Source organism: Aethalodelphis obliquidens, unplaced genomic scaffold (assembly GCF_003676395.1).
Source record: "Aethalodelphis obliquidens isolate GAN/ISIS:26980383/991018 unplaced genomic scaffold, ASM367639v1 scaffold8, whole genome shotgun sequence".
NCBI classification, from domain to species: domain Eukaryota; kingdom Metazoa; phylum Chordata; class Mammalia; order Artiodactyla; family Delphinidae; genus Aethalodelphis; species Aethalodelphis obliquidens.
In genome coordinates, this window is record NW_020837952.1 from 19,782,115 (window position 1) to 19,802,765 (window position 20,651).

The 20,651-nt window shown below is 41.9% G+C and overlaps 1 protein-coding gene across 1 annotated transcript in view; it reads left to right on the forward strand.

Annotated features, from left to right (window-relative positions):
- The window catches only part of TPH2 (tryptophan hydroxylase 2), a 105,361-nt gene that overhangs the window by 77,294 nt on the left and 7,416 nt on the right, over window positions 1-20,651 (forward strand). The window contains exon 10 of the mRNA XM_027107051.1: window positions 17,361-17,456. Within this exon, the coding sequence (XP_026962852.1) occupies window positions 17,361-17,456 (96 nt within the window). The remainder of the gene's footprint in view (window positions 1-17,360; window positions 17,457-20,651) is intronic.

Consider the following 20,651-nt stretch of genomic DNA (forward strand, 5'->3'; position numbering starts at 1 on the left):
ATATATATATATATATATATATATATATATATATATATATATATATACACACACACACCAGGTTTTTATCCGTTCACCCACTGATGGACACATAGGTTGTTTTCATATTTCAGCTATTTTGAATAATGCTGCAATAAACATGGGAGTGCAGATATCTCTTAGAAATAGTGTTTTCATTTCCTTTAGTTATATACCCAGAAGTAGAATTGTTGGATCATATGCTAGTTCTGTTTTCAAGTGGTTTTTTTTTGTTTTTTTTTGGTGTTTTTTTTTGCGGTACGCGGGCCTCTCACTGCTGTGGCCTCTCCTGTTACGGAGCACAGGCTCCAGAGGCGCAGGCTCAGCGGCCATGGCTCATGGGCCCAGCCGCGCTGCGGCATGTGGGATCTTCCCGGACCGGAGCACGAACCCACGTCCCCTGCACCGGCAGGCGGACTCCCAACCACTGCGCCACCAGGGAAGCCCTGTTTTCAAGTTTTTGAGGAACCTCCATACTGTTTTCCTGAGTGGCTGCAATAATTTACATTCCCACCAGTAGTGCACAAGGGTTCTCTTTTCTCTGCATCCTTGCCAACTCTTGTTGTCTCTTGTATTTTGATGATCTGAGTGCCAGCTTTGTTACTTCTTGATCTTGTACTCAGGGACAAATTACCTTCCTTATTTGTGCTTCAAATGTCTTCTTTAAAATGGAGATGTTCTTCTACCACTTGATGCTGAATGAGGAGCAAATAAGATGAAATACTTCAAGCTGTATGCTGTGCCATTATCACTCCCACGTATGAGACTACTCGATCTCACCATCACCCCTCAAATCCTAACTGCACTAAAGGCGTTATATTGTTGATTAAATAATTTCAAACTCATTTCAAGCCCCTAAATCCTCTGGATCCTCATCCAGAGCTAACTTCTTCCTGTGATTCAAAAGCCCTGACATTGAATCCTCCTTACTTTCTCTAATCAAAGTAAGAGGGATTGCATTCTTCAAGCACAGAAGATTTGTGCAGTCATTTTAATTTCCATAAAGATGTACAAAAGAAGGAATTTTCTGGTTTAACTACAATAAATTAGGTTTTCAAAATCTTAGACTTGTATTAACAGAAAGATCTGTGGTGTAATTCCATTTCTAGCAGAAGCAGAGAGAGATGGTTGAAATATTTTTTATGAAGAAGAATAGCTGAGGTAATGTTATATCGAACTATAGGAATTTAATTACCCCATCCCACGAATGTAGTTTTCAAACAAAGGAGTCGAAAGGATTTCCAAAGCTATTCTTCTGAACTGTGATATAACAACCCAGAACACATTTAGTAGATGTAAAATGTATTACTGTACATTATGAGCCACAATGAATGAAAGAATAATAAGAAAAGCGACATGAGATTGAACACACAGTGATTAAAGATCTCTTTGCTCCCTTTGTAGAAATATTGTAATTTGCTTAGAATTTCATGTATTTGTCACTGTAAGGATGGGCATTTCTGGAATATTTCTGATGGGTGGATATCATACTGGGGAAAGGTCTCCCGGAAAATGGAAATGCTCTCATTTGAGGGCTTCGGTACAGACTAGGTGTAAATAAGAAATGCTGGGGGGTGGGGGGGAATACATCACCTCAGGCCCTCGTCATTCTTTTCAGAGTCTGAAAGTCTGTCCTTTATAGTGTCCATATAAAATCATGAAAGTTGTTAAGAGAGTAAATCCTAAGAATTCTCACCACAAGGAAACACATTCATTTTTTTGCTTTTTCTTTTTTAGTTGTATCTATATGAGATGATAGATGTTAACTAAACTTCTTGCGGTTATCATTTCACAGTATATGTAAGTCAAACCATTATGCTGTACACCTTAAATTTATACAGTGAATTATGTCGATTATACCTCAATAAAACTGGAAAAAAAACTATTCCCTTAGCAATGAAGAGACGGCAGGGTGAATTAGGGACTCCTTTACTGAGAAGTCTTTACAAATCTTTACAAAAACCTTCGTTTCTCTTCCTTATTACAAAAATGACACATACTCAGTGTAGAAAATTTTAAAAAATGGATAAGCAAGGAAAAGAGTCTAAAGATCATTTGTAACATCACAGCAGAAATAACCAGTGTTAATATTTTGGTATAGAGCCTCCTAGTTTTTCTGAAAGGTCATTTTGCCACGTCAAATAAGAACTTAGTAAAGGGGAGTCTTGGCTTTGGAAAAAGAAGCAGCAAGATGTTCATCCATTTATCAAACACTTGTGCTGTCAGGAGGGACTTTATCTTTCACACCAACAGAAGAAAGAATAAATTGGAAGTACTCTAGAAATATGGGGTTTATGACTTTTCACTCAGGTAAGTTGCAAAGTGTTTTAGTGAACATCAGATGTAGCTAATGAGTTTTGTTTGCTTTTCCTTTTATTGTTTTGAGAAAAACGTTAGCACGTAGCACTTTTTAAAATTGAAATTTGGTTTTCATATATATTTTAATCTTCAGTCTTCAAATTTTGCATTTTTCTTGTCCCCATGAGTGAGTGCTCCTTTTGTCTAATGAATATTCACCCCTCTTCCTGTTCTTTTTTTGGGTAGGATCATGAACCTCCTTCCCCATAGTACTTGATCTCAGATAATCATACAGGTAGGGAGGAAAAGGGAGAGCTGGAATGAAATAGAGTGAACCCTCCTATATATGACGACACTAGGTGGTTTTCCTTGAGCCTGTGCACTTTAGGGACTTGCTAGCGAGGCAGTATAGTGTCGTAGGTATTCAGAGTGCAGGCTTTAGAGTCAAATTACGTGGCTTCACACCCAGCTCTATCACTTACTGGCTGGGTAACCTTGGATAAGTTAGTTAACCCTTCTGTGCCTTAGTTTCTTCATCTTTAAAATGAGAAAAATAAGATATCAAGTCTTGTAGCTCTATTGGGGATTAATGAAATAATGCATTGTAAAGCTGCTTAGCACAGAGATGTGTTCAATAAATGTGAGCTAGTGTATTTGACATGATCGCACTCACAGGCATCGAGGTGGCCACATCAGGAAGACTGAAGTGCAGGAAAGGTCCCTGGAGGGTATTTCTACTCTTCGGGTGACACTGGTTAGTTCTGTAACTTTCAACAACTCAGGTTTTCCCTTCTGAAATGCAGACTCTGCAGTTTATATTACAAAGGGGTTTTAGATGGAGCCATCATGCTGCTTTGCAATGTAAAGTGTTTTAACCATAAATAATAAGGGCAAGGCCTCATCTAAATCATGTCAAGCTTCTGCCTGGAGATGGAGGAGGCCTCCCCTGAGTTAATAGCATACCTTCCCTGAGTGAACATAGAGAAAGGCAGGTTGCAGGAGACTGCTGGGGAGAACAAATGAATAAATATTGTTTGTGTCAGTGAGAGCACGTGAAATAGGAATTCCTGACTAAACTTTTCAAGCAGATCAGGAGTGATGCTGTTCATTGGTACATGCAGCACTCCCTGAATAACTCAAGAAAGCCATCAATTTGGGGTTTCAAATCTTGGCTGCCCACTCCTTATGAGTTCAAGTTCCTGAGAATTTAAGACAGGTGTTTGCAGTTTGGCTGTAAGATGGCTGCATTAACACAAAAGTATGTAAGGAAGTTATTGGAAGAATTCCAGAAGATGTTGTTTGCTCTAGTTTTGAATGTGTCTCCATATTTATACACAGAGGTCCTAGGTTGGTGTCTAACTAGCAAGGCTTGAAAGTTCTCTGTAGTAAAACAAGGGGAGATACCTTAAAATAACATACTTCAGAAACGTTTAAACGTTTAGCTCTCATAAACACTGTTTTTGCACTGTTCACCTTTTCTTCTCTCAAATCTAATTAAGAAGAGTTCTTCCCAAGATAAAAGATAAAAGTCATGGCTATAACTGGCTAGAAAGGGGCATTGGACTCTGCTTCTTTGCACAGATGTTTAGCAAAGGCATGACTTTGCTGGATTTCTACTGCATATCTTTTCCATAGCTCTGATAGAATGAATTATGGCCCGTTCATTTATTCATTCAGTGAATGAGCATCTACTATGTGTCAGGCATCAGGAATTCAACTGTAAAACAGGTAGGCATGGTCCTGCTTCTTTGGGACTTGCAGTTTAGTGAGGGATACAGATAAGGATTTATTTATTTATTAAGTTTTTTTTTTTTTTGATGTGAACCATTTTTAAAGTCTTTACTGAATTTGTTACAATATTGCTTCTGTTTCATGTTTTGTTTTTTTGGCCCTGAGGCATGTGGGATCTTGGTTCCCCTACCAGGGATCGAACTTATACCCCCTACATTGGAAGGCGAAGTCTCAACCATTGGACCAGCAGGGAAATCCCACAGATAAGGATTTAAATATAACTTAAGTGCAAAGACAGGGAAAGGAAGGCGCTTGGGTCAGGTCAGGTTCAGGGAGAGGAATGCATGATCAAAAGTGGTTTCCTGGGGGAATACTTTCTCAGCAGTCAAGTTATTATTTTTTAATTTGCTGTTATATATGCTTACTGAGAGAATAGATGTTAATACTTCAGGGAACATTTGCATCTCAACAGGCTTTCTTCATATTGCAAAGTGCCTTAAATTGGGTTTCAGGAACTGTTGACCTGTAATTAAGCCTGCCATCGCCTATCCAGAAGGGGACTCTCTGTAGAATCAGAGTCCTGAGACAAGGGATGAGTCAGCCATGAACATGGCTATGGTCTTAGTCACCTCAGAGCAGGGAACCTTCACCTAAATGTCAGCTCTTGCATTGATTTAGCATTTGACACGTGTTTATTCATTTGAGTCTCACAATGGCGCTTCAAGATAGGCAGGACTCATATTATTCTCCCCTGGCACACTCCTTGGTATCCACATGGTGCTATACACAAAGTTGGTGCCCAGTAAAAATTTGGCAAGGAAAGGAATCTCCATTTTATAAATGAATAAAGGGAGGCTTAGACAAGTGAAATGACTGGCCCCAAATCATACAGTACAATAATGGCAGAGACTGAGCTGCTGGATTTTCTGCATCCTGACCTGGTGCACCAACCCACTTCTCAGGAGTTTAGGATGTCAAGGCAACGTGTGATCAGCTGAGGCAGCAGAGACATGTGCCTGGTGTCCTGGAGGCAAGTTATTGTGACAGCAGTGGGATTCGGGCTCTTTAAATCATGCTACCCTCTAAAGGGGTTACAAATTAGAGTCTTCTGCTCTGGTTAATGTCTGTGAGGAAAGAAAAAATAGAGTCTACACCTTGATTAAACTTAAAAAATGGCCTGCATTTCCACTTCAGAGGCCATCACGTGACCATCTAGATTCCTAGCGTCTCTTGAAAAGACCAGCGCCTCTGGCAGTCAGACTGCCTTTACCCAAGGACACTCTTGGCAAGCGCTGAGTTGCTGTCCCCATTAAGTGGGATACATGATACTGAGTTGGGAAGTGAAGTTTCATCTCCAATCACCTGCCCTTTACTGCTCAGGGGACTCTATTGACCAGGGGACGGTAGAGAGAACAGAGGGAATGGCATTCTAGGCAGCAGCAAACATACCAGTTCTCTTGGTGGCCAGAGCTAGAGGGTAAGTTTGGTTAAATAGCTTCTCACGAGACACCAAAATATTTCAAGTTTACTGTCTCATGAATTCTCACTATCCTTTAGCAAATCTTTTTTGTGCCCATCAAATAATGCATCTGTATCCAATGTAAGTAGATTGCTGTAGTTTAAAGCAATACTATGTAGTATTTGGTTTTGTGCTGTGTAATATCTTTTTTTTTTTTAAGATGTTGGGGGTAGGAGTTTATTAATGTTATTATTTATTTTTGCTGTGTTGGGTCTTCGTTTCTGTGCGAGGGCTTTCTCTAGTTGTGGCAAGCGGGGGCCACTCTACATCGCGGTGCGCGGGCCTCTCACTGTCGCGGACTCTCTCGTTGCGGAGCACAGGCTCCAGACGCGCAGGCTCAGTAGTTGTGGCTCACGGGCCTAGTTGCTCCGCGGCATGTGGGATCCGCCCAGACCAGGGCTCGAGCCCGTGTCCCCTGCATCGGCAGGCAGATTCTCAACCACTGTGCCACCAGGGGAGCCCTGTAATATGTCTTTTCAGCATAAACATGATGTATTTAATTTTCAACCCAGCCTCATTTATTGTAGTCTCAGCTCTCCTGAGCTGGGTTAGTTGCAGTACTGTTGCTCACTGGCAAGGCTCAGAAGACTGGGCTTCCTGTTATGGCTGGTTTCTAGTGTGTGTTCCCCACTGGCCCCGGGTAGGTCTCTGATGTGCTACTTGACTGATCTAGGGTCCACACCCTAGATTGAAGGCACCTAACCCAGTGCAAGCCAGGCCAGGATGACCATAGGCAAGCTAGACAGGCCCCTATCTTTCCTGACACACACCAAGCTCAGCTGTCACAAAGGTGACATAAACATCAATTCTAGGGCCTGCAGTCACCGAGAACAGAGGCAAACCGGATGGTGTAGTACGAACAACATGGACATTGGGGGTCAGGCACAACTGATTCCAGTCCAGCTCTGTTGCCCCCAAACTTGCCCAAGTAGCTCAACCTAAGCCTCAGTCTTCCCATTGGTAAAATGGGGGGTGTGATTTAGCGCTGGCACATAACAAGAATTCAATGAATGTTAGTTATTCGTTTATTTTTCTCCATTTTACAGACAAGGAACCTAAGACTCAGAAAGGCTAGGTAACTTTCCTAAGGTCAGGGAAATGGCAGAGCCTGTCTTTGAACCTTGGTCTTCTGCTCCAAAGTCAAGCTCTCAAACCACCATATTATGTTAGCTTCACATCGCCTGCCTCTGGGGGTTGTGGTGAGCGTGATGTAAGGTGTTTAGCTCAGTGGTAGAGTGTAGGTTTCAGTCATTGGCAGTGATGATTAGAGGTAGGGGAGCTCAACTGAGCTGAAATTCTATCTAGAGCTTCAGTTACCTATAGACCCTTGTTGTCACAGGGACCCCAGTTCATAGGTAAGTCTTTCCAACCCTATTTACCCATATAGATGGTTAGTGTTGACTCTGAGTGTGAGAGATGATGATGGTAGTGGTGTTGGTTAGTGAATGGAAAAGAAACATGACTTCATTAATAAAAGCTTAATATAGAGGACAGCTTAGTGCAATGTGGTGGTAAAAATGGCTTTCCCTGTTAAACGTAGTTTTCTCTCCAGTTTTCAGACATACAATCATTTTGCAAGATTCTTGGTCTTGCCTGGAAATAAATAGGTAAGCAAATGCCAGCTCTTTAGTCCTAATGTCTGGGAGGGCGTTGCTTTTCCTAACACAGGGATAAAAATAAAACGACCCTCTAAAAGTGGTGGTGACGACCCTCAGCTTACTTGGGAGTCAATGAGAACCTCATTTTTCATACAGGCATTCGAGAGCTGACCTTTAAAATCACCACATCTGGGGAGAATGTGTGATTTGATGCAGAACATTTTAAAACGTGCCAAAGGATGAATGGATGAGAATGTGTTCATCAGTTTTCTTCTCCTTCAAGGAGCTCAGAGTTGCTTAGGTTATAAAAGTCAGTTCTTGGGCACTTCCAAACCTATAGCATTTGCTTCAGTAGGTCTTCTGTGCAAAGTAGATTAAAGCACATATATACACGGAACGCTGATCCATGCACCTGGTGCGAAAATGATGGGGGGGTGTGTCTGTGTCCTCAGAGTGAAGGTAGCCATTTCAAGGTAGCTAGTTATACAGTAAGTTCAACAAAGTGTCGTTTGGAAAAAAGATGGAATTTCTCTAAAAGAAGAGCCAAACTCTGTGAATCGCTTTGTTATGGAGGCTCACGCACTACATCTAGGGTCCAAGCAGTAATTCTGAATATAAGACCAGCTTTTGATTTGTGAACCCAAATACCTGCAGGCTCAGAAGACATTAAAAAGAAGCTTATTTGTATCCCTAAAGCCCTTTTTTAAAGAGCCACAGACTTTTGTGGAAAACGGAATTGGACGGGTGGTCATCTCCCAAATTCATCTCCAGGAGAAAATAGCATCTGTCTGATCTCATGGGTCATCATCTGCTAAATGAAGGTCCAGGCAGGGATGCTGATAGAAATTCCTCGTGGGTGCTAATTCTGAACAGTCTGGGCAGTGAGGCACTTCGAGGGCGGGATTGATCACAATCCCCCCATACCCCGACCAAGCATAGTTAGCATTTTTCTTGACTCGTTTCCAGTCTTAGAAACAGCAAACTGAAAAACTTTCCCCCTTATGTTTTTGGATGAGGATCCAGATGTCAGAATTGGCGAATTTTCAGAGTTGTTCCTTGTCACGAAGCCACTTAACCACAAGATTGCTGAGCTTCCGCAGGAGATACCTGCCAATCAGCCGTCATCCTGGCTCCTGAAGGCCTGCGAGAAGGCCGGTTCCTCCCTTCCTTACTGGCTCAGAGGCCCATTGGCTTTTGTCGAATGGGGCATAGAGAGAGGTCAAGGGACTGATCTATTTCTGAAGCTATAAGTAAAAAATGATCTGATGGCTACAGTAGAGGGGTTTTCATCTTTTCAAAATGTCTGTAATGTTGGAAAATGTGCTGAGGGTAGTAGTTACTGATCTGGAAGATTGGCATGGACACTGCTGGCTTAGCCTGCTGGGAAATTCTTCTTGCTTCACTGTTTCCTCCCTTCCTTCAATATTTGCTAAGCACCTGCTACATGTCAGGCAGGGGGCTAGAGACCAGCCATGAAACAACAACGAAAACAAGTCAGACCCTGTGCCTGACCTCAGAGTCTGGTGGAGGGAGAGGCAAGAAGACTGGAGATTTCTTTCTGGATCTGAAAGTACAACACTGATGGTAGAAGAAGGGCACCTCATCTGGCAGACCAGCAGGAATTCGGCAAAGGGGCCGAGTGATGACAAGAGCATCGCAGGCAGAGCAAGGGTGGTGTGCGAAGGCCTAGATGGGAAGCTGAAAAGAGCGTGTCCGTCTGCACAATTGCAAATTGTGCAATTCCCTGGGCGGGGGGCGGGGGGGCACTGGGGGGTGGGCAATAGCGAGGGAGGGGGCTGGAGGAGGCAGGGGCCCTAAGGTCCCTGAGGGTCTTTTCTGCCATACGAACTATGGACCTGTACTCTAGGCTGGTGGCGACAGCGAACATTTGTAATTGGGCCACCATATGGCCATCGAGACCTGACATTACGCCCTGGGGGTGGAGTGTCTTAGAGTGGATCCTGTCGGAGTTTTAGGGGTGGACCAACGGCTCAGGTGGCCCTGATATTAAGTGAGTCCCTGTCATTTTGCTAGTCCATGAGCAGGGGGCAAGGGATGAGAGATGTTTCTTTTTTCTTTGTCTTTTTTTAAATTAAAAAATACCATTAAAGCCTGATGTAAAAACTAGTAAGTGTTACATGATACTAAGGCAGGTGGTCTCCTTTGAAGTTGAAAATGCTCTTGGATAAGCTGAAGAAGGGGCAATAAAACTGAAATGGCCAGAGGGCACTTAAACAAATCATCCATTTGTTCTTGAAAGCAACCAAAAAAGATATAGGAAAGGGTAGTTAAGAAACACACAGAAAAATCCTGCCTAAAACAGTGCTGCTGAAAATTGCCTATGTCAATGTGTTCTTCACTAAAAGCTGTCTTCTGCTGACGCTTCTTTTTCTCCCTACGGGTGTGCCTTTTATATATGATGATCAATTTTCCACAAGGATTGCCGTAATGTTTCCTTAGAGCTTAGGTTTTTACATTTTAATTCATTCCATGGCTGTTCTTAATTGCTCTTTTCACAATTCAGGGTCATTGTTTTCTAGCAGACAGAACATACTCAAATCCCAACCCTCTTCTTTTTCTCAACTTGTTTTTGTCTGTCTCGGGTTGAGGAGAACCCCTGAAGAAGGAGGCGGTCTCTACCATTCAAGTGGAGCCTGTGATCTGGTCCATTCTATACTTTGATTTACCTTTAACTTCCTACGATTTGCATTTTGGGTTCCCAGAAATCACTCCCCTCCCCCAGCCCCTCAATATTACTCTTTCCAACAACTTCCTCTCTTCCTGAAATCCCTCTGAGATTCTACTTATCCTTCAAGAAGTCCAACATAAACTTCATATTCCTCGTCTTCTGAGACAGATAAGCACACTGCAATTTGACAGAAATTTATGGTAGGATTAAAACAGCAGGACATTATTATTACTGTTGTTGCTGTTATTTTTATACTAGTCTACCCGTTTGTATAGTACCTTTCTTGAGCATAGAGACCATATCTTTAGCTACTTTTGTAATCTCAAGTAGAGCTTGGCACAGTAGAATTGAACAAGTATAAATTTTAAAAGTGTATTGATTAAGTTGTGACCTGCCAAGAGCTATAGTGGTTTTCATTTAGAGGCTCGTGGAAAATATGAGTGTGGAGACAATCCTGCAAGGCATCTGAACAATAATCCCTAGGATCTAGACAGTGACTGGCCCTCGAATCTGTGAACACAGAGCGGGTGGCTTCCTTTGGCCAAGGGGAGGCTTCGAGATGGGGTGCGAGGGGCCAGTGGTTACAGAGCGGCTATAGCCCAGGACTGCAAAAAAACAATGTCTTCCAGCTCTAAGTTTCTAGCATTTCTTACATTTTTGTTTCACACAGGAGTAGCCCAGAGTAAACTAATGAAGCCTGCAAAATCCCCCTTTCTGCTCTCTTTTGAAGCCCAGTTCCAGAGGATGTCTCTAGCCAGTAACCCTTGCTCTGCAAACAAAGCCCAGCAGCGGGTAATCGTTGCACCCGAGTGTGATTTGGCTTTATGTGTGACTCCTGGCAGTTTAAATGGTCAAAGAAACAACAACAAAAATTGATGTCTGGTGAGAAGTTTTCTATCTTGTGACATTTGAGTGGTGACCTCCATGGCTTAAGCAGGGCAGCCTCCATTTTCACTTTCGTTTCCCAGTGTGGATTTGTACAGTATTGCCTTAGCAGTTCTATTTCAAAGTTTCCCCCTTAGCTATCAAGCCTCATTTCTGTTCCAATCCTATTATTATTTGCAGTTTAATCAAGATTAAGGGAATTGTGGCCAGAGGTGGGAAGGTACTTGCTGCTTGTAAGCTGAAATTTGATGTGGCTAAAATCCAAACTCTAATAGCTGGGGATTCATGGTAGAGGAGTGAGTGGGTTGGGATCTTGGACCCTCTTCACTGGTTCAACAATTTTTCAAGTGTATTCTTTGACATGCTAGTTGTTTGATGGAAAGATGTTAGAGAAAGGAAGGCTGTGAGACACATGGCTCGTTTTCTGTGTTTTTATCTGCACTTACTGAGGTGCAGATCCCTGGTGTAAGAACATCTTTGCATAGCATTCTTCCTTTCTGGGACTGATCCTCTTGTTATGACATGGGTACCAAATAGAACGATACTCGTCACGCTTGTGTGGGAGCCGGGTCCTCTAGGCCCCAGCTTCATGGGTGTTGAGACCTTATTTTCTTGATCGTGAAGAAGTGGTGGTGCTGGGGAGGGTAGGGGGAACAGAACCCAGGAGAGGGCTGGGGCAGCGTGGCTGGCTGAGGGCATAGCTATTTATACCCATTCTGGAAGTAGTTCAGTATTTCAGCAACAGGGGCTGTTGTGCTAGTTTGGCGGGCTGGTAGTGGCTCTGCACCTGTAAGTGCACTTTGCTGGTGAGGAAACAAGGCGGGATCTGAAGTTAGGAAGCTGGAGTTTGACTCCTAGCTCTGCCAACCGTGGGTCAAGGAATCTGGGCCGATCCCTTGATCATTGAGACTCAGCTTTCCCATCAGTACAATGGAAAAAATAGTAACTACTCTATCAAGTTAGTAGGAAGGGAGCAGACGTGCAGTAAGATGACATATGTGCGAACACTTTGTTAAACCGCAGCTCTACTGGCTAAGTTTTCCTATTATTTTGATGTCTTACTGTCGTGATTGAATTCTGTTGTCTAGTGAAAACTTCAAGTATGGAAGTATTTAGGGTTGTTTAGTCAAACACCAAATATTGTATTTCTGTGCTTTTTGAGCTGTTGGATCTGCTTTTGGTATATTTTTCTTGTTCCCCTCTCATGTTAGGGTGTGGGCTTAGAAGCTACATAACTGAAGTTTATTTGAACTGTGTACTAGATAAGGATAAATGGGGTCTGGGTGAGGGCCTGAGGGATTCTCTTCCATGTAAAGCAGATCAGATTTAGTGCATAACCTTTTGTTACGTTCAGCACATCTCAGTTAGGGCCGTTTCCGACATTCTTTGCTAACTTCTCGGTTCCTGTCTGTCCTGCCTATGTGGATGATGGAATTCTAGATGGGGAATGATGTATGTATGCAATTACTTAGAAGTATATATTATCAGTTTGAAAAGATCATATTTTTAGTGAAGGCAGTAGAGAATATACATCACTCACTGACTCACTCACTCACTCAGGCATTTATTAAATGATGTGTATAGACCGCTTTCCCAGACAAAGTAAAAGAAGTAGGTTACCTGGCTGTCTTCCTAGGACTTTGCACACCATTTTAATCCAATTTACGAATACAGACCGACTCTCAGGAAGAGGTGATATAATTATTTCAAAGGATTCAGAGAGTTGGGGAACTGGGAGGCAACAGGACCCTTCCAGAGGAAAATTGGAACAATAAATTTCTTTTTCACCAAGAATTTGAAAAAGGTGTACATCTCTTTAATTGGAGTATGGTATGTGCCTTAGCAAGAGCTTCAGGTACCTAACACCAAACGTAAAAAGGATGTTGCATCGTGTCCTTTTGTAAATCACTATGTGGGACCAGGTGGATTTTGTTGGTGTGTTCAGTGTCTCTGGACGATGTTCCTTCCCGCTCTCACAATGTCCATTTGGCTAGGCCAGAACTGTTGCGAGAGTGGTGCACTACCAGTAGTGATCGGAAGATGGCAGCATTGGGCGACCTATCTCATTTTCTTAAGCACGCTCCCTGCTAGCTCATCCCGTGGCTGTGTTCCACAGCCGTGTTTGGATCTCAGATCGTCACTCAGACCTTCTTCTGCTTCATGACTATGTGTATGTAAATGACTCTGCTTTTCTTCTAGGGAAGAGGTCCGATATATAATTCCTGTTTTGGTTTTCAGTTAATGATTATATGTAATTATAGTCGAATAAAATATTTATAAATAATTACTTATAATTAGTGGTATGTAGAACTTGGAATTCATGAACATCAGCTTTGATGAAAGGTACCCTTCAATTTGGGAGGTGTTAATCTTAGTATTATTGTTTGTTTCTGTTTAAAAGACATTAGTGACCAAGACTCTGCAATCTTCTTTTACAGGAATTCTTATAGGGCTCAGGTTTTTTATTTTTTGTGGGTTTTTTTTTTTTTTTTATAATAGGTAGGATATTTATTTGGTAAATCTCTTGGGAATATATTACAGATCCACATATGGCAAGTGCTCTGAGGAAAACAAATTATATTTTCTTAAAATTTCAAGAAGCAATTAGCTACCCTTGAATTTTGAAGGGTCTCCAGGGGTCATCCAGTCCAACTCTAAGTAGGCTTTGCACTTAAAACCAGGCAGAAAACACGTGCAATTGCCCCCTCCTCCCCATTAGTGATCGTGCCCAGGGTCTTCTGCATTTTGAGGTCTATACCTTATGCATTTTGAGGCATTAGAAGCAGAAAGAGAAAAATTATCCTGAGCAAGTCCATAATTCAAATTTTGTCAACACCTGAGCTTCAGGTACATTTTATCATCCCTCTTTATCTGTTAGCCACACATGGAGCCGCAAATGGAAAGCTATCTCAAGGTGAAAGGTCTAGTTCTCTGGTGAGAGGAGGCTGTAGAAGCAGTATCTAGGCTCATTCCTTGGTCGAGGACAGACAGCAGGAAACCAGAGGGAAAGGCGGCTAGGGAATGAGCAGATGGAGCTGTGTAAGGTCAGAGTTTCTGGAAGGATTCCCAGATGAGGGATGGGGCCAGAGAGCATTCTAAGCAACGGGAAGGAAGACACCCAGTGGCTCTTCCCTCTGAGGTTACCCTGATTCTAGAAGCACACACTGATAGATTTACCTTGGAATTTTTAGCCGACTTGTTGCAGACCTTTTAATTCCTGCCTCACACTAGGACGGGATGCCAGATCTAGGGGAAGCCCGTGAGAATGGTGCACCAGGTTTTCTCAGGGACGCTCTCAGCCTGCTTTGATTTGGATCATAACCATGACGGTGCATTATGTGCGCGTTGATATAACGTAAGCAAAATTAAAAATGCACACGATAGGCTGACCTAAGTGCTCCTGTAGCTGGCTCCATATGTGTACTATTCTGGAGGCTTTTGAACATGAGAGCACGTTTTTTCACAAACTCTTCTGTATTCAATGTTAAGGCTGCAAGGATTTCACATCATGTGCTATAAATGCAGTACAAATTAGAGAAATCAGCCAAAGACACACTAAGAAGATGTCGTGAGATTCTGGTTTTCCTGATTTAGCCTTTCATTTCCCCATTTTTTTGGTGGTAAGGAAAAAATCATGCATCTATTCATCTTTTACCTGGAAACTTTAAAATGTGACAGATGTTGAGCTCATAAAACACTGAGCTCTAGATTTCTTAAATATCACCATCTAGACCCATCCTGGGTGAATCACTTCATCCTCTTAAACTTGAGTTTTCCTTTTGGTAAAGTAAGAGGCTGAACTTCTAGGCTTCCTGTTCTATGACTGTATGATCACTTCTCCACCATGCCCAGGACTGTGCAAAATTTTTTGGAGGACAGACTTGAGGGCTGTATTTTAACATTTCTTTCTTTTTTGTAATTGAAGTATATTTGACTTACAATATTATGTTAGTTTCATGTGTACAACGTAATGATTCATTGTTTCTATACGTTACAAAATAATCACCATGATAAGTCTAGTTACCATCTGTCACCATACAAAGTTATTACAATATTATTGACTGTATTCCCTATGCTGTACATTTCATCCTCTGTATTTTAACTTTTCAACACATCTTCACATCTCTTATTTTGGTTCTTCTCATGAGGCCTCTGTGACACTGAGTTCTCCCAACCCCCTGGTACCCCTGGCCCAAGTCATCCTCTAAGTCGCTCATCACCCTTGTCTTGACTGCCACTGCCTTCCAACTGGTCTCTCTGCTTCCACCCTTGCCCCCTATAATCTATTCTTTACCGAGCACCAGCGTGATCTTTTGGAAATGAAATCAGAACACATGTCTCTCCAGCCTAAAACCTTCCAATAGCTTCCCAGACACCCTTGGAAATACACATCTATCCGTGCCTCAGGGCCTTTGCATTTGCTGTTTCCTTTGCTGGGAACACTCTTTCCCCTAGGTCTTTGTACAACTGGCTTGTTCATTTTCTTAAAGAAAGGGCCATTTTCAAGTAGGTAGCAGCTTAAAGATCACTCCTGCAGAGAGGCTTTCCCTGATCCCTCCATCTAAAACAGCCGTATCCTCTGCTTGCTCTCTGACACTTACATGATATTATTATTTATATAGCAGATTTATATAGCAGATTTCGCCTGACATTCATCCTGTATGTTGATTTTTGTTGTTATTGTTGTTACTTGTCTCATCCCAGGAGCATACCTGCTTCATGGGTTGGGGAACTTTGTTCCCTTGTTCTCTGCTGGAGCGGAGTCTGGCATATAATAGGTTTGTAGGAGTGTCTGTAGAATAAGTAGATGAATGAATAGACGTCATAGGCAGGAAAACTACAACCCAGAGAGGTTGTGGTCACAGAGCTAATTAGAAGCAGGGGTAAGACTAGGACTCAGGCCTCCTTGTGTGTGTCTTTCCTCCATGTCCTGCTGTCACACAAAAAGCCTAATCTAGAAATACTTCATTCACTGTTTGTTTATTTGTTCACCGGATATTTACTGAGCTCTTATTATGTTTCTGGCACTAGTCTGTGTCAGTTGTTCTCAGCCAGAAGTGATGTTTCCCCTCTGGGAACATTTTTCAATGTCTGGTCGCTGCAGATGGGGTGGGGGGGTGCTACTGGCATCTAGGGGACAGAGCCAGGGATGCTGCTAGACATCCTCCAGTGTACAGGATAGCCCCCTGCAGCAAAGAGTTATCCAGCCCAACGTGTCAACACTGCTGAGATTGGGGAACTCTGTTCTAGATGAACAGACCGTGATACTGCTCTCATGGAGCTGATGGTTTTGTGGGGGGAGACAGATGACAAACAGTATATTTCATACATAAAGACCATGTCAAAAAAGTGATGGGACAGAAAAGAAAGACAAGTCAGAACAGAGTAAGAGGGAGTGCCGGTGGGTGCTGTGGGTGGTGACAGGGTAGGAAGGGCTGTAATTTTCGTCTCTTTGGGAGATGAATCGAGAAAGGAAATTTTGCCTCTGGAGGCTCAGCTCCATGACCTGGAATGACCAGGCCTTCGGGTCCAGCCCAGGGCTACAGAGCATTGACCACTCAACTTCAGAGATCATCCACACATAATAAAAATATAAAACCCTCCAGAACCAAGGGACATCTTGACCTCCCGATAAAAATAGAGCAAATAGCCATGGGCTAGAAATAATCAGTATTTTCTGCTCCTTTTCAGGGATGTTTTCATTCTCTTTCTCACCCCCTTCATTGCTCCATCATCACTAATGCAGGACAGTGTTAATTTGATGAAATTTTTTATTGCTCATTGTCAGCTTCTCACTTTCCTCTCAGAGCACAAATAGTGTAATTTCAGCCCCTCTCAAGAGCATTGTGAGTTTTTTGGTTGTACGGAGATTTCTGTCTGTCTAGGTTGATTTCCTAGGAACTCAACAGAAGCAAGTGTAGATTTTAATATCTTGGGGAAGCTGTAGTAGTTGATGATGGTAAAACTCGGCCCAATGAAATCGTTCTCACTATATGTATTTAATGTATATGTATATAAGTATGTATACATGTAAGTGCATTCATAGGTATCCATTTAAGATTTCGCTAAGAAAATGGTAATTTGGTAGGTATATACTTGTTTTCTTGCTGTTTCCTGGTTTCTTCACCACAATTCTTTACCAAGCATTGGCGCATAGTAGGTACTCAACAAATGTTCGTTGAATGAATAAACAAACTGCAAAAATCAGTTTAGGATTACTGAATTCCAAGTTATTCTTCCACATTTACACGGTGCTACTGAACCACAACTTATTAAATATAGTAGCATATTCTTCTGGCATTATCACTGTGACATATTCATTCTTTCTAAATCTGTGTTTTTTTAAATTTTAGAGTCATTGCAAGGACTATGATTTGACTCATAGGGTTTCTGAATCCAGGAAGCATAAGACTCTTAGTAGTTAATACTTTTTCCATTTACCTTTAAACTAGGGAGGGATTATTAGGCAATAAATGTCAATAAATCTTCTTGACTTAAATGCGTTTTAATGGACAGTGCTGAAGAAATTATGCAGAGTGCACCATTTTATTTTGGGTGCCATTTTATTTTACAGAAGAACTTACTGCCCATTTCACTGGCTGTGCGTCCACTTCTTTTTCAGTGCTATTTCTTCACTATTGAGTTTGGCCTTTGCAAGCAAGAAGGGCAGCTGCGGGCATACGGAGCTGGACTGCTTTCCTCCATTGGAGAATTAAAGGTACGAAGCTGTAAACGCAAATATCCTTCCCGAGCAAACTGGTTCAAGGTCATGGAAGATATTGATTTGTCTGTCTGAGTCTCTCTACTCGCAGATACCCCATGAATATTTAGTACAGGGGATTTGGTACCTCACATGTGGGTGCTGACCTAACTCTTTGCACTTCTGAAAATGGGTCATGCCTTTCTGGGTTTGTGGTGTGACTCAAATGGATGAGCAGCCATGTGCACGAATCAACAGGAATGACAAGTGTATGCTCAGATGTTGGGTAACAAATGACTGGCCTAAATGTAGTGCTGAAAACTGGGCACTGAGCTAGCAGTGATCCTACTGATTGAAATTCCCTTGTAAGGGTGGCTTGACCTCTCATTATTTCTGTCATCACCATGGCTCCCATGGATTCCCCAGCATCTGCTTCCCAAAGGAGAATTAGAGGTTATTTTAGCTTCTTCAGAATTAATGTAAAGTAAAACATTTATGGGCATATACAATTAAAAAAAAAACACCTAAATAAATATGTGGTCCAAGAGGTATCTAATATGTGTAGTGATGCCTAACGGATGCTATTTTTTTTTTTTTTTTGCCTTAAAATACAGTTAAAAAATCATTTATTCAGAAATGTTGGAGTCTGGGGCATTCTGATCATTTATTCTGGTTACTTAAGAATTGCTATCTGTATACCACTGGGGGATAGCAAGTTTTGATGAATTTAGAATGCATTGTGATATCTAATCTGGAAACGGTACTGAAAATAATTTAATCTTTCTTTGATTATTCAGACTAAGGTCAGGATTATGGACGATCCTAGGGTTTTTATTTTGAGTATTTATTATCCTTGCATAATGTGACTGGGATATATATGATTACTGGAACTTTTTAGATGTTCGTACTTTTGAAAGATGCAATTTAACTGTAGTTTCATTGAGTCCATTCACTTTATGACTTCATTCATTCATTCATTCCACAAATATTTGGTTGAGCATCTACTATGCACCATGTACTATGCCAGGCACTGAGGATACAAGGACAAATAATGATGATGAAGAATAAGAATATGAAGAAGATAACAACTGCCTCAAAAGACACTTAAATAGACTTTAGTATTTTAGGGGCTTTAAACATATTATCCCACTTAATTCTCATAACAACCCAATGGGATAAGTAACACCATTATCACAGATGAGAAAACTGAGGTATAAAGACATTAAGGAGATTGTTCAAGGTCACACAGCGAATAAGTGTTGGAGGTGGTCCCAAGTCCAGGCAGTCTAGGCTCCAGGATCCAAGCCCTTGACCATTAGGCCCTATTGCCTGGGATCCCTGTTATCAAGGAGGTTACATTCTAGTGCAGGAGATACATGACCAAGATAATACAGACAGTGTGACAAATGTGCCTGGCACATTTTAGCCCATGCCTGGGAAGGCTTCCTGATGAGGGTCCTGCTGCCCCCACACTGATGCTGGAGGAGTGGGAAGGATGAATAAGGGACGGGTGAGATGCTGGATCAATCAGCACGTAGCAGTGTGTGTGCTCTACTCAAAGCCTGGCCCATTAAGGGAGCTGCCTGAGGCCCTGTCTGGCTGGAATAGATGATAATATTTAATATAACAAAAGCCTGATGTAATGTGTTAAAATTTTTTTTTCTTTTCTTTTCTTTTTTTTTTTTAACTAAATTCTCAACAACAAAAAAATCCATTTGGGGTTAATCTCAAAGCCCACAGCAATAGCATGACATCATATGTCTGTAAGACCCGTGTCTTCTATAGATTGTTTCTTGATTTCCCTGAAAAAAGAATTAGAAAATTATGTAGCTCTTGAGCTACATCTATTTACATTCTCTTCAGAGGGCTTATAAATGATACCAGAAACAAAAGAAACAAGTCTCTCTTATTGCCCCAACTTTCAGCAGGGTCCTCTGGTCTGGTTAATGAGGCGTGTGTAGGCAGCACTGGGGTGAATCTGTTGTTTTTGTTCCTATTGGTATGGACCGAATTGTCTGGAAATGGAAATCAGCCAGAAACATGTGAAGGGCGTTGTCTGCCGTGAATCTTCTCGTTCTGGTCCACCGCCTCTGGTCATTAGCACTCTTCCATTCCCAAATTTCAACACTCCTATGATTGCTACTTTAGACCATTTTTACAACTCAGAAATTCCTTCTATATGAAATGTCTTCTGACTGTTCACAGAGAATATGTAACATGAGACCTTTCCTTAGAGTCTTAGCTTTACCCTCACCCCATCCCTGCCCCGCTCGGTGTCAGCGTCCAGAGCCTTCCCCCAGCGCTTGTGAATACATCTGTCCAACTTTTATTTGGAAGAACAAATGATAGTTCTGAGCCCAGGTGGGGATAACTTTATTATTATTTTTTGCGGTACGCGGGCCTCTCACTGTTGTGGCCTCTCCCGTTGCGGAGCACAGGCTCCGGACGTGCAGGCTCAGCGGCCATGGCTCATGGGCCCAGCCACTCCGCGACATGTGGGATCTTCCTGGACCGGAGCACGAACCCGTGTCCCCTGCATCGGTAGGCGGACTCTCAACCACTGCACCACCAGGGAAGCCCGGGGGATAACTTTATTAATAGCATTATAATAATTCCTGTGCAAACCCACTTACAGTTTTGAACGCAGTTACCTTTTGTGGTAAAATGTGTTTTTGCTGTTCCAATTACAGGCCATATGTAGGTCTCGGGTAAGTTGTTGGAGGTTTTGGTGTAGTCCTTATAATTTTTACATAACTATGCACAGTTCATCTTCTTTCCTTGAACTGAACACATTTTAAAATGTGTGCTTTAAGAGGCTAAGTTTCCAGAGTGTAAATGTTGCACGTCAGAGCTGGCCAAGCACTTCCGAGTACTGTATCTATAGTTTGAAGGATCGCTTTCATTTTTCCCTCTTATTTTTTGACAGTGCTTATTTTTTATCTTTGAAGAGAGAAAAAAATAAATATGGAAATGCTTATAAAATCTAACATAAATCTGGTAACTATAAAGACAGTTTTTAAAAAATCTCAACAATGATTGCTCTCTCTCTTGCTCTAATTATTTTTTCGGTGATGTACTTTTATGAATTCCAAAAATGTATTTGGGAAGGGCCTTTCCATACCTTCATCACTGTGGGGAGCAGTTAATAATGAGCTAGATCATCTAGAAAACTGACTTTAAAAAAAGGTTGAGAATAGAATAATTGCTTGCTGT